This window comes from Rosa chinensis, chromosome 2 (genome assembly GCF_002994745.2).
Source record: "Rosa chinensis cultivar Old Blush chromosome 2, RchiOBHm-V2, whole genome shotgun sequence".
Lineage (NCBI taxonomy): Eukaryota > Viridiplantae > Streptophyta > Magnoliopsida > Rosales > Rosaceae > Rosa > Rosa chinensis.
In genome coordinates, this window is record NC_037089.1 from 79,068,752 (window position 1) to 79,081,174 (window position 12,423).

Genomic DNA, 12,423 nt, shown 5'->3' on the forward strand with positions numbered 1-12,423 from the left:
TACTTTCCAGTAACCCTTGGATTTTCTTATTTATTCGATGTTGTCTCAATATTATCTCTCACATATATGGTAGGACATTACTTCTTTGTTTTCTCTTGTACTATATAGGCACAAGCAGAAGGCGTAGTTGGTGAAATTCATTTGAAAGAGATGGAGCTAGAAAGATTAAATGGATTGTGGAGGAAGCTCGAAAGCAGCAACAATGAGATGATTGCTGCTAGAAATCAGTTTAGACAAAGTTACATCTGAAAGAGACAATATCCTTGAAGCTCATCACAAATATGCTTGTCACCGAAGAGAGATTCAGCAGAGGCTCACGCTGCTCAGGTCGATGTTTGTGCTCTTAGTCTTCATCAGAATCTCATTTTGAAGAGTAGTTCCATGAATCCTACATTGCCAAATTCTGTTTCTGTGCCAAAATTTGATCCGTCTTGTATTGTGAAAACGGGTAAGAAATGTAAACAAGGGAGAGGATGGAAAATCTTTCGTTGTTTGAATATTGACGTTGTATGAAACATCTTATATATAAGTATGAAGCAGCTTTGACTTGTTAACAAAGTTTTGGTTTGGAATGGTGCTTCACTGCCCCTATTTGCCTTACTGCTAACTTCAGGATAAAAACATGTTGAAGTATACTCAACTTATTATATTTGTTTATCCGTATCACTCGAAGTCTGAATCAAATTTGTGTAGGCTGAAGAATATATTTAGACTACGGTGAATGAACAGCGCTATTTCCATAAGAAAATGGTGTCTGAGCTTGTGTGTTTCTTTGTAGCAGTGGAGTTTATTACATTTTGCTAAATAGTTATCTTTATTTCATGACTTGACAGTTAATATAGTCATTACTTTGATACTGTGATGGCCTAAAAAAGAAAAGGGAATGCCAAAAAACACATCATTAGAGTAGGGTGGAGTTTGGATTAGATATGGAAATGGAGACGTGTGGTCGATGACTTGTTTAGGCTACAATGTTTTTCAGGTTCTACTAGGCTCAATATGCAAACCGGCTGTTGCTCTTGCATACCAGAAATGCCAGCTGGAAAAAGGCCCAACTATAGAAAGAAAGAAGTACTGGTTTGTCTGGTTCTGAGTATGACGACGACGAGGGTCGACTAGGCTCATATATATTTATGAGCACGGGAAATAAATGATTAAATGGGACTTGCACTACAAACTAAGATGGATTGGTCCCAACTCTTAAAGAATGAGATAGTTCATGTTATCTAGCTAAACAATACAGAGTAATTAACTTCACATTAAAGCATGTTTTAAATTACATATTTGTCGTTTACACTTGCAGATAAGGATTCCAGTCGGCAGGCGAATTCATCCAAGTAGATGATGCGTGGTCATGTCGATTTTCTTCTCATTTCACCATGTGAACATCGTTTTAACTGATAAGATTGATCGGCTTGGCCTGAGCGAGTAATCGAGCTTTCACCTTCGGGTTTGAGGGTGGGACAAGTGCCCTGCATTGTCTGTCTCCGAGGAACTAATATCGCCTAATCCCTTTCTCCTTAAAAAAAAAAAAAAAAAAAAAAAAAAAAAAAAAAAAAAAAAAAAAAAATCGAGCTTGCTTCAGCATTGGTTATAAATAGCATATGTAGAGCTAGAGTCTAGCCACACCAACAAGATCACTGAAATAGAGGGATCTAGCATCTAAATACTGTATTTCGTTCAGAAAATGTCATTCCTATTACCACCCACTATTGCGCTCAGTTCAGCCTGGTTCTTCAGTTTCAACGACTCCTACTTGATCTACAGGAATGATTCTGATTCCGAGACGCGTGGCTTTCTCAGAGTCAACGGATCGAATGTCTTCAGCTCATTAGCAAAGTTCGAAGTGGTGACGGCCAATACTGGGACGGGACTGGTACATATCAGATGCTCTCATAATAAGAAGTTCCTGCGAAGGAGAACTGAAGGTAATGTGAACCTTTCTCCGGAGGCTGATGAACCAGAGGAGGACCAATCCAAATGGTCATGTACATTATTTGAGCCTCAAGTAGCTGAAGATGGCAACCCCGACAAAGCCCGGTTATTCCATGTCCAATCAAAACAATATGCAACGGCATGGGACATAGGTGGAGCAGTAAGGGTCTTGAGATTATATGGAGAGCAGCATGGTCAGAATATCTTCGATATCATCGACTTGGAGTCATTGGTGATATTGCCAAAGCATGTGGCCTTCAAAGGCCACACCGGCAATTACCTTCAGCTTGTGGCGGATGCTAAGCTCAGGTTCATATCCACCGATAAGGGGATTCCTGAGTCCTGGTTCGAGGTGTCCACTGATGGCCATGGAAGGGTACAGATCAAATCTTACCACGACAATAGCTACTTTTTTAACAGCAGTGACAGGATTTGGTCTGACCCAAGGGTTGCCGCCACCGATACTAGCACCTTGTTTTGGCCGGTGAAGGTCGACAGTAATAAGGTCGCTCTCAAAAGCAACAACAAGTTTTGCGCCCAAATCAGTGATGCTAATGGAACCGATGCCCTCAATGCAGTCTACATCAGCATTCCAACCAACTCACGCTTCACGCTGGAAGAGCTTGTTCTCTCTAGGAGAATTTACAACACAGACTTTGACCTTAAGAATGCCATAATCTACGGTGAGACTCCGGTCACCATGGCCACCGCAAACGCCAGCAACAACACCTCAGCAGACAACACTGTGGAATTCAAGTTCGCTTACACGGAGAGTAAGAGCAGCACGTGGAGCGCCAGCCACTCGTGGATGGTGGGAGTGAGTGCCACCGCCAGCTTCAAAGTTCCATTCATCGGCGGTACTGAGGTCACTGCTTCAGCAAAATATTCCGGATCATACGAGTGGGGAGAGACAATTACATCCGAAAACACGTTGGAGACCACCTACACGGTTACAGTGCCGGCAAACACTTCGATATCTGTGAGCTTGATGGCGACTAAGGGAACTTGCGACGTGCCTTACTCTTATTACCAGCGGGACGTGCTTTATAATGGTAAAACCGTTGTCTATAAGAAAGATGACGGGCTGTACACGGGTGTTAATTCATACAACTTCCGCTATGAGGTTACAACACTGAAAGAGCCAGAAACTAGAGCTGATTTGCCGACCAGACAGCAGAAGTTGCCGGACCCATCGGTCGACCCCTCCATAGAACAAAAGCTACCTCTGCCCGTGCTGTCTGAATCAACCACCAGAGTGCAAAACAAGGTGACCTCGACCACCACCCCGGAGCAAGAGTTGTCAAAGCTAGGATTAGAAGATGCAGCCAGCACTGCCATGAAACCCTAGCTTGATTGAGCAGAAGAGTGATGGTTGTGGGTAGCATCCAGAAACCCTCACGAGACTTACTCGTCCTCTAATGACTCATATATATCTACAGGTTGAAAGGCTTGTCGCATATGCTCAATGCAATCGACTATCCTACGAAAGTGGAATTTATGCTTTCTGTTTTTCAAGTTTTTTGCTTTGATTGTTGTGTAATAAAATCCTATAACCTATGTTATATGCATATATAACATAGGCATAGGTTAAATGTGTGAGCGCTCGTTTGTGAGTGTGTTTGTTTAAGGAATAAAATTTATATTTACTTTTATCTAGCTCCAGGAGGAATTAGTATTTGCAAATACCACTATTTTACATGATTATTCAAGATATCACAATTATTTTATCAAAGATGGTTGTGATCTAAATAAATACTTACAGCATTTCGATATACGATCTTGAAACTAATCTTTTGAAGTACAAAATCGAAAACTAACCTCTCTCTCTCTCTCTCTCTCTCTCTCTCTCTCTCTCTCTCTCTCTCTCTCTCTCTCTCTCTCTCTCTCTCTCTCTCTCTCTCTCTCTCTCTCTCTCTCTCTCTCTCTCTCTCTCTCTCTCTCTCTCTCTCTCTCTCTCTCTCTCTCTCTCTCTCTCTCTCTCTCTCTCTCTATATATATATATATATATATATATATATATATGATTAAGAAGATGATCTTTCATGCATGCATGTTCTACATTGTCAAGTATGAATGCACCTATATATATAACGTTCTACATTGTGCACAACAATTCTTAACCAGCAAGAATTTGGGGATGGTTCAGAGGAATCAATTAACTTATGATGAAAAGGCAACGCTAGCAACAGATGATCTTGATCTAAAGGTTGGTAGATCTGAAGATTAGAATGCCAAGAGTGTATACATGCTTAAATCAGCTTGATCACTTTGCATTTGAGGGTTTGTTGGCCGGAGGAAAATAGAGCGACAAGTATGTTCTTCCTTCATTTACCACAAACCTTGCCTATTTTAAAGCAACCAGCACGCCAATAGGTAAATAATAGCTCAGGGACACCGGGAGGTGCACGAAATACAAAGAAGCCTTGTTCTTTGGGTGAGTTACCAGCTGGCTTCATGGGTAATAAGATGCTGGTGTAGAGAAGTGGTGCTATCAAGCTGGATCTAGGAGATACCCTCTATGATATGAGTACATTTCACAATAATGAGTATACCAGCCACATGCAGAGAGATATAAATCATATTGCTCTTACAAATGTTCATTTTTTTTTTTAACACAAACATCAATTGTAGCTTAAACATGATTGACATGCAGTGTGATATTTGACATTTGTGATCCGTTTGAACTACGTACACATCTCTGATTGCTAATAATATAACTCAAAGGTGCTTAATTGATTCTACTCAGAGTGTCTAAACGCTGAACTATTGTTATCTTTTTAACATTCTTTTGGTGGCTGAGAAGTTAACTTGTCATCTCAGAGTTCATAGGAAGCTAGTAGTTCAAGATTTAGAGAAAAAATCTTATCATCTCATGGTGAAACCACTGATTTGGGCCTATTAGCGGGAACTCCACCCATTTTAGAAGTCTGAAAAGCCCAATGAATTCTTAGCCCAAATATCACACTCCAGACCCGAATCGACGAATTGGTCTCTTTTCTAGTTTCAGTTTCAAATCCCCAACACTGCAAATTCAGAGAGAGAGAGCGAGAGAGAGAATTATGGCGGGATTGCTAGCATGGGCGGCGGACGTAGTCGGAGCCGGCGGCGGTCAAGGCGACGAAGACGACAATCCCAATTCAATCCCACTGATATTCACACCGGAGCAGCAAAAGTACGCCCTGGACTTGGATTCAAAAGCGGCTTCTCTCAGCCGTTTGATCCATGATCTACGGCTCAGAATCCCTCCGAGCGACATCTCCCAACGCCTTCCTCATCTCCACGCTCACTCCCTCGCTTCCAACGCCGCCTTAGCCCTCCAATTGAACGCCCATTCCTCCACCCGAGAACAGGTTCTGCTCTAAACTTAGTAGCTGGGTTTTTGAATTTGATTGTGATTCTTGTGTACAGCTCTGAATTGTTGCGTTTCTTGTTCAAAGTTTGCATCTTTCTTATCTGGGCGTGTTGCTTTAATTCGAATTAGGAGGTTTCTCTATCTGGGTCTTTGATTTTGATTCTAGTTCTGGTGTACACCTCTGGATTGTTGCATATCTTGATCAAACACAGGATTTTTGTTATCTGGGCGTGTGGTGTAGCTGTGGCTATTGCAAATTGTGTTAAAGTTCAGGGATTTTTCCTTGTTTTTGGTCCTGGTTGAGTTTCATGGTTGTAGGTGATCAGTGCCTTTTTATGTTTCCTTTGTTGATATAGTTCCTGTTTGTACTTGTGGACAGGCCCAGTTGAGAGAGGTGACATTGCAGGAGGAAAATGCTGCTTATGAAAAGGCTATATCGAACTGTGAGAGTAAAATACAGGAGAAGATTGAGGAAGTGGAGTTACTTAGGAGGAAGTTAGAGGTGAGATTTATGGTCCTACAGCTTATATTTATCGGATATTAATAGATCCATGTATTTAGTCATGTGAAAAGTTCCCATGATGCTTAGAACTGTGTATCTGATTGGTCTGCCTTCTTTTCTAGTGGTTGTAATTTGTAACTCAGAAGTTTAGACTTGAAAGAAATCTGTCTTATAATGTTGAGGATATGCGTTGTAGTTAAGTTTTAAGCCAATTTGTTGAAATGATGAATATTGTTATCAGGAAATGGAGGACACTTAAAAGAATTTGAGAGATGAGCTGGAAAATGCACAAACAGCATTGGATACCAGTCGATCTCACGGATCAGATGAAGCTGTTGGCAACTCCAAAACATCAGTTGAAACTGGAGATGACATGGAATCATCAAAGAAAGCTATACTAGACAAGTTAGGGGAAGGGAAAATATAATTGGTTGGTTGAACTTTTTTGTTGATCTTACAATTCTTTCAAGTCTTGTTCTATTTTCAGAGTGCGTGTGCACTTGTGTTGTCTTTTTAATATTCTTATGGTTGCTAAGAAGTTAATTTATCATCTCAGAGTTCAATGGAAGTAGTAGTTCAAGATTTAGAGAAAAAATGGGGAGAAAAGATAATGCACTGAGCCAACCTTTTCCAGGTATCCTACATCATCAAATTTTTTTTGGCATATCCTGTGTCCATTTCAATGCATTTAAACATTATGATAGCTGTGTGTGTAGTATCTTCTGAGTTCGTATTTTTGTGTGCTTATTATTAGTCTTGCGCGCATAAACTAAGAAGGTTCAGATGAAATAAGACAAGAGGCTTTAAAAATAAATACAGAAAGAGGGAAAATAGGGAGTAAATTTGTGGTCAAATTTAGTTTTCTAAAGGAGTAAAGATATTCAAAACTTGGTGTGTGGTGCATGGATGTGATGGTAGTTGATCTCTTCACGTGGCAGCTTAGTTGTCTCTGTGTGTGTTGCTTCATCCTTTTTTGTCAGAGTTAAACTATTAAACTACTTGGATCTAAGCATTTTTTGTTGTGCAGCTGAAAGAGAGAAGATTCTGGATAAACAGTATCACAGCCTTATTGAGCAACTAGGAAGCAAAACAGGTGTCTCTTACTTTCCAGTAACCCTTGGATTTTCTTATTTATTCGATGTTGTCTCAATATTATCTCTCATCATGTATGGTAGAACATTAGTTCTATGTTTTCTCTTGTACTATATAGGCACAAGCAGAAGGCGTAGTTGGTGAAATTCATTTGAAAGAGATGGAGCTGGAAACATTAAATGCATTGTGCAGGAATCTCGAAAGCAGCAACAATGAGATGAGTGCTGCTAGAAATTGGTTTAGACAAAGTTACATCTGAAAGAGACAATATCCTTGAAGCTCATCACAAATATGCTTATCGCCGAAAGAGATTCAGCATTGGATACCAGTCGATCTCGCGGATCAGATGAAGCTGTTGGCAACTCCAAAACATCAGTTGAAACTGGAGATGACATCGAATCATCAAAGAAAGCTATGCTAGACAAGTTAGAGGAGAGGAAAAGAGAATTGGTTCTTGCTCTTTCTTTTGATCTTAAAATTTTCTCACATCTTGTTCTTTTTTCAGAGTGCGTGTGCACCTGTGTTATCTTATTTTGGTGGCTGAGAAGTTAACCTGTCATCTCAGAGTTCAAAGGAAGCAGTAGTTCAAGATTTAGAGAAAAAATGGGGAGAAATTCAAGATAATGCATTGAGCCGGCCTTCTCCAGGTATCCTACATCATCAAATCCTGTGTCTATTTGAATGCATTTAAACATTACGATAGCTGTGCGGTATCTTCTGAGTCTGTATTGTTTTGTGCATATTTTTGGTCTTGCACACATAAACCAAGAAGGTTTAGCTGAAAAGAAGACAATTGGCTCGAAAAATAGATAGAAAAAGAGGGAAAGGAAGGGTGGTTTTCATTTTGAGTCCCAGATGGGCAAGAAAATTGTGGTCAAATTTAGGGTTCTTAAGGTTTAAAATTATTCAAAACGTGGTGTGTAGTGCATGGCTGTGATGGTAGGGGCTCTCTGCCACATGGAAGCTTAGTTCTGTGTTCCTGCATTCTGTTTCGTCTGGAGTGATGTATAGTGGCTATTGGAATGTTAAATCAGACTGCTTTATAGGTTGATATTACAATTTTTAGATGAAAATCCATGCAAGTGTGCTACGGATTGTCATACCAGCTTGTAAAGTCTCTGCTCTACGCAATTTTTGTTGTGCAGCTCAAAGAGAGAAGATTGTGGATAAACAGTATCATAGCCTTATTGAGCAACTAGAAGCAAAACAGGTCTCCCTTACTTTTCAGTAACACTTGGATATTCTTATTTATTCTATGTTGTGTCAATATTATCTTTGATCACTTGTACTATATAGGCACAAGCAGAAGGCCTAGTTGGTGAAATTCATTTGAAAGAGATGGAGCTAGAAAGATTAAATGGATTGTGGAGGAAGCTTGAAAGCAGCAACAATGAGATGAGTGCTGCTAGAAATCGGTTTGGACGAAGTACATCTGAAAGAGGAATCTGCTTCTTCTGACAATATCCTTGACGCTCATGACAAATATGCTGGTGGCCGAACAGAGAATCAGCAGAGGCTCATGCTGCTCAGGTCGATGTTTGTGCTTTACATTTTAGCTTTGCACATCTTAGTCTTCATCAGGATCTCATTTTGAAGACTTGTTCCACGAATCCTACATTGATCTTTCCGAGTTCTGTTTATGTGCCAAACGCCCAAACCTGATCTGTCTTGTATTGTTAAAAATGGGAAGAAATGTAAACAAGGGAGAGGAGGAAAGCTTTTAATGTTTGAATATTGACAGTATATGAAACATCTCGTGTGTGTGTGTGTGTGTGTGTGTGTGTTATGAAGGAGCTTTGACTCGTTAAAAAAAGTTCCGTTTGGAATGGAAGCTTCTCTGTCCCTATTTGCCTTTCTTCTAACGGATAAAAACATGTCGAAGTATGCTCAACTTATTATATTTGTTTATCCATTTCACTCGATGTCTGAATCAAATTTGTGTCGGCTGAAGAATATATTGAGACCAAAGTGAATGAACAGCGCAATTTCGTTGCTTTAGTCTGATACTTACACTTTCCTAACTTAGCAGAAGACAAACCCTGCTAATAAAAATAAGCTAGTATCCAGCAAAAACACAATCATATTTGTGCTGGTGCCCTGTCTTTTTCTCTACAAGATATGCTAACATAATTATGATTTTTCTGGTATAACTCACCAGTCAACTCTGTTCATATTTTCTACATATGCTATATTACAGTTCAAATAAAAGAATAGCAATTGGTAATACATAAAATGTATTCTTACATTCAAGTTGATCTCTGCCCTGTCTTCAACATATGCTGCAAAATCTCATTCCATGTATCAATAGGGCCAGGCAAGCACCAGTGAACACAGTCGGCATAAGTCGTATTCCTATGCGGTGAGGCTCCATAGAAATTTGGGTGTCCATCAGGTCTCAGCAGCATTGCTTCAGTTGTTTCCATCAATCTAAAAGCCAGACCTTTCTGCTTAGCTTGGTTTTGTGCTGCTTTGAGCTCTTCTACTTGAGTCATATACATGTCCAAAATAAATCCTTCTAACTTCATTTCCTCTTTGCTAAAAGGCTTCGTCCTCCCACAACTCCCTCCAGCGTTCCAAGCCCCATTTTCAAAGTGTGCCGGAGAGAAAGTCCTCAAAAATGTCACACCCTTATAGTTTTCGAGGCTCTGGAGCGTCCTAAACACAGTCCTGAAGGCCTTTCTGTACCCATAGGTCTCTGGAATCTCTGTCATGTTGTCCAGGTTGCACCAGTGACACCCAATACTTCCACCATTTTCATAATACACTAGCGGCCGGAAGAACCATTGCCCTGCTGAGACGATCACATAGTCGATTGCAACAAGCTCTATAATGTTTGGTCATCACCTAAACTCATAAAAACGACTTGAATTAGTATTGGGTATGTAATCACTGAACACTAACTCACCTAAAAAATCTCTTGTAATTAACATCCAAATACAATGAAAAAAAATTCGATAGCCAACTCTTAAACACAAGGACGACTACTTTCGTATCCAGCAACCGTACTATGCTAATTCTAGGCTTAGAGTTACTCATGACCCAAATATCGATTGACTTGGAAATTGCTCGTTTGGGCCAGCTAAAAGATCTACAAATCATTCCTACAAAAGTGACAAAGCCCAATGTTTTTAAGGTTCTACTAGGCTCCATATGCAAACCGGCTGTTGCTCTTGCATTCCAGAAATGCCAGCTGGAAAAAGGCCCAACAATTGAAAGAAAGAAGTACTGGTTGTCTTGTTCTGAGAATGACGACGCGAGGGTCGACTAGGCTCATATATATTTATGAGCACGGGGAATAAATGATTAAATGGGACTCGCACTACAAACAAAGATGAGATGGTTCATGTTTTCTAGCTGGACAATACAGAGTAATTAACTTCACATTAAAGCATGTTTTAAATTACATATTTGTCGTTTACACTTGCAGATAAGGATTCCAGTCGGCCGGCGCTTTCATCCAATGTTAAAAAAATCTGTCAAGTCATCTCGATCTTCTTCCCATTTCGCCATGTGAACATCACCAAACTGATAAGATCGATTGGCTGGCCTGAGCAAGTGATCGAGCTTGCTTCAGCATTGGTTATAAATAGCATATGTAGGGCAAGAGTCTAGCCACACAAACAATATCTCTGAACTAGACGGATTTATCATTTACTCATATATCTCTATTTCATTCAGAAAATGTCTTTCTTATTACCACCCACTATTGCTTTGAAATCATCGTGGTTCAACACTTACTTGAACTACAACAATGATTCTGATTCCGAGACGCATGGCTTTCTCAAAGTCAACGGATCAAATGTCTTCAGCCCAGTAGCAAAGTTCGAAGTGGTGACGGCCAATACTGGGACGGGACTGGTACATATCAGATGTTCTCAGAACAGAAAGTTCCTGCGAAGGAAATTTGAGAGTGACGTGAACCTTACTCCAGAGGCTGATGAACCAGAAGAGGACCAATCCAAATGGTCGTGTACACTATTTGAGCCTCAGGTAGTTGATGGTAACCCTGACCAAGCCCGGTTGTTCCATGTCCAAGCAAAGCTATATGCAACGGCATGGAACGAAGGTGGAGGCGAAAACAAAAAGTTCTTCAGATTACATGTTGCTACGAGTGATCAGGGTACCTTTGACATCATTGACTTGGAGTCGTTAGTAATATTGCCAAAGCATGTGGCCTTCAAAGGTCACACCGGCAATTACCTTCAGCTTGTGGCAGATGCTAAGCTCAGGTTCATATCCACTGATAAGGGGATTCCTGAGTCCTGGTTTGAGGTGTCCACTGATGGCGACGGAAGGGTACAAATCAAATCCTACCACGACAATAGCTACTTTTTTAACAGCAGTGACAGGATTTGGTCTGACCCAAGGGTTGCTGCCACCGATCCTAGCACCTTGTTTTGGCCGGTGAAGGTCGACAGTAATAAGGTCGCTTTCAAAAGCAACAACAAATTTTGCGCCCAAATCAGTGATGCTAATGGAACCGACGCCCTCAATGCAGTCTACACCAGCATTCCAACCAACTCATGTTTCACGCTGGAAGAGCTTGTTCTCTCTAGGAGAATCTACAACACCGACTTCGACCTTAAGAATGCCATAATCTACGGCGAGACCCCGGTCACCATGGCCACCGCAAACGCCAGCAACAACACCTCAGCAGCCAACACTGTGGAATTCAAGTTCGCTTACACGGAGAGTAAGAGTAGCACGTGGAGCGCCAGCCACTCATGGATGGTGGGAGTGAGTGCCACCGCCAGCTTCAAAGTTCCATTCATCGGCGGTACTGAGGTCACTGCTTCCGCAGAATATTCCGGATCATACGAGTGGGGAGAGACAATTACATCCGAAAACACGTTGGAGACCACCTACACGGTTACAGTGCCGGCAAACACTTCGATATCTGTGAGCTTGATGGCGACTAAGGGAACTTGTGACGTGCCTTACTCTTATTATCAGCGAGACGTGCTTTATAACGGTAAAACCGTTGTCTATAAGAAAGATGACGGGTTGTACACGGGTGTTAATTCATACAACTTCCGCTATGAGGTTACAACACTGAAAGAGCCAGAAACTAGAGCTGATTTACCGACCAGACAGCAGAAGTTGCCGGACCCATCGGTCGACCCTTCCATAGAACAAAAGCTACCTCTGCCCGTGCCATCTGAATCAACCACCAGAGTGCAAAACAAGGTGACCTCGACCACCACCCAGGAACAAGAGTTGTCAATGCTGGGATTAGAAGATGCAGCAGCTCGATCTGACATGAAACCCTAGTTTGATTAAGCCGAAGAGTGACGGTTGTGGGTAGCATCTGGAAACCATCACGAGACATACTCGTCCTGTAATGACGCATACCTATCTACAGGTTTAACGGCTTGTTGCATATGCTCAATGCAATCGACGATCCTGCGAAAGTGGAATTTAAGCTTTCTGTTTTTCAAGTTTTTTGCTTTGATTGTTGTGTAACAAAATCCTATACCTATGTTATATGTATATATAACATAGGCATAGGTTAAATGTGTGCGTGCACGTTTGTGAGTGTGTT

At 41.0% G+C, this 12,423-nt stretch overlaps 4 protein-coding genes and 1 pseudogene across 8 annotated transcripts in view; 4 read left to right on the forward strand and 1 right to left on the reverse strand.

Annotated features, from left to right (window-relative positions):
* Window positions 1–567, forward strand: part of LOC112184548 — a 43,277-nt gene extending 42,710 nt beyond the window's left edge. For all 5 annotated transcript variants that reach the window (XM_040513158.1, XM_040513156.1, XM_024322812.2 and 2 more), the window contains one exon: window positions 109–567. In XM_040513158.1, coding sequence (XP_040369092.1) covers window positions 109–134 — 26 coding nt within the window. In that variant the 3' untranslated portion in view covers window positions 135–567. The remainder of the gene's footprint in view (window positions 1–108) is intronic.
* A 1,120-nt stretch (window positions 568–1,687) lies between these two features.
* LOC112185115 lies at window positions 1,688–3,283 on the forward strand. The gene has a single exon (XM_024323325.1). The coding sequence runs from the start codon at window positions 1,688–1,690 to the stop codon at window positions 3,281–3,283; it is 1,596 nt and encodes a 531-aa protein (XP_024179093.1).
* A 1,642-nt stretch (window positions 3,284–4,925) lies between these two features.
* Window positions 4,926–8,644, forward strand: LOC112184547 (annotated as a pseudogene).
* A 483-nt stretch (window positions 8,645–9,127) lies between these two features.
* LOC112185116 (protein trichome birefringence-like 19) lies at window positions 9,128–9,592 on the reverse strand. Its single transcript, XM_024323326.1, has one exon. It carries the CDS (start codon window positions 9,590–9,592, stop codon window positions 9,128–9,130), a length of 465 nt encoding a protein of 154 aa, XP_024179094.1.
* Window positions 9,593–10,562: 970 nt separating this feature from the next.
* LOC112185117 lies at window positions 10,563–12,152 on the forward strand. Its single transcript, XM_024323327.1, has one exon. The coding sequence runs from the start codon at window positions 10,563–10,565 to the stop codon at window positions 12,150–12,152; it is 1,590 nt and encodes a 529-aa protein (XP_024179095.1).
* The last annotated feature ends 271 nt before the right edge of the window (window positions 12,153–12,423 follow it).

Excerpts from the sequence above, each read along its gene's own strand:
- LOC112185115 (XM_024323325.1), top strand. The coding sequence starts at position 1,688 with ATGTCATTCCTATTACCACCCACTATTGCGCTCAGTTCAGCCTGGTTC.
- LOC112185116 (XM_024323326.1), bottom strand. The coding sequence starts at position 9,592 with ATGACAGAGATTCCAGAGACCTATGGGTACAGAAAGGCCTTCAGGACT.
- LOC112185117 (XM_024323327.1), top strand. The coding sequence starts at position 10,563 with ATGTCTTTCTTATTACCACCCACTATTGCTTTGAAATCATCGTGGTTC.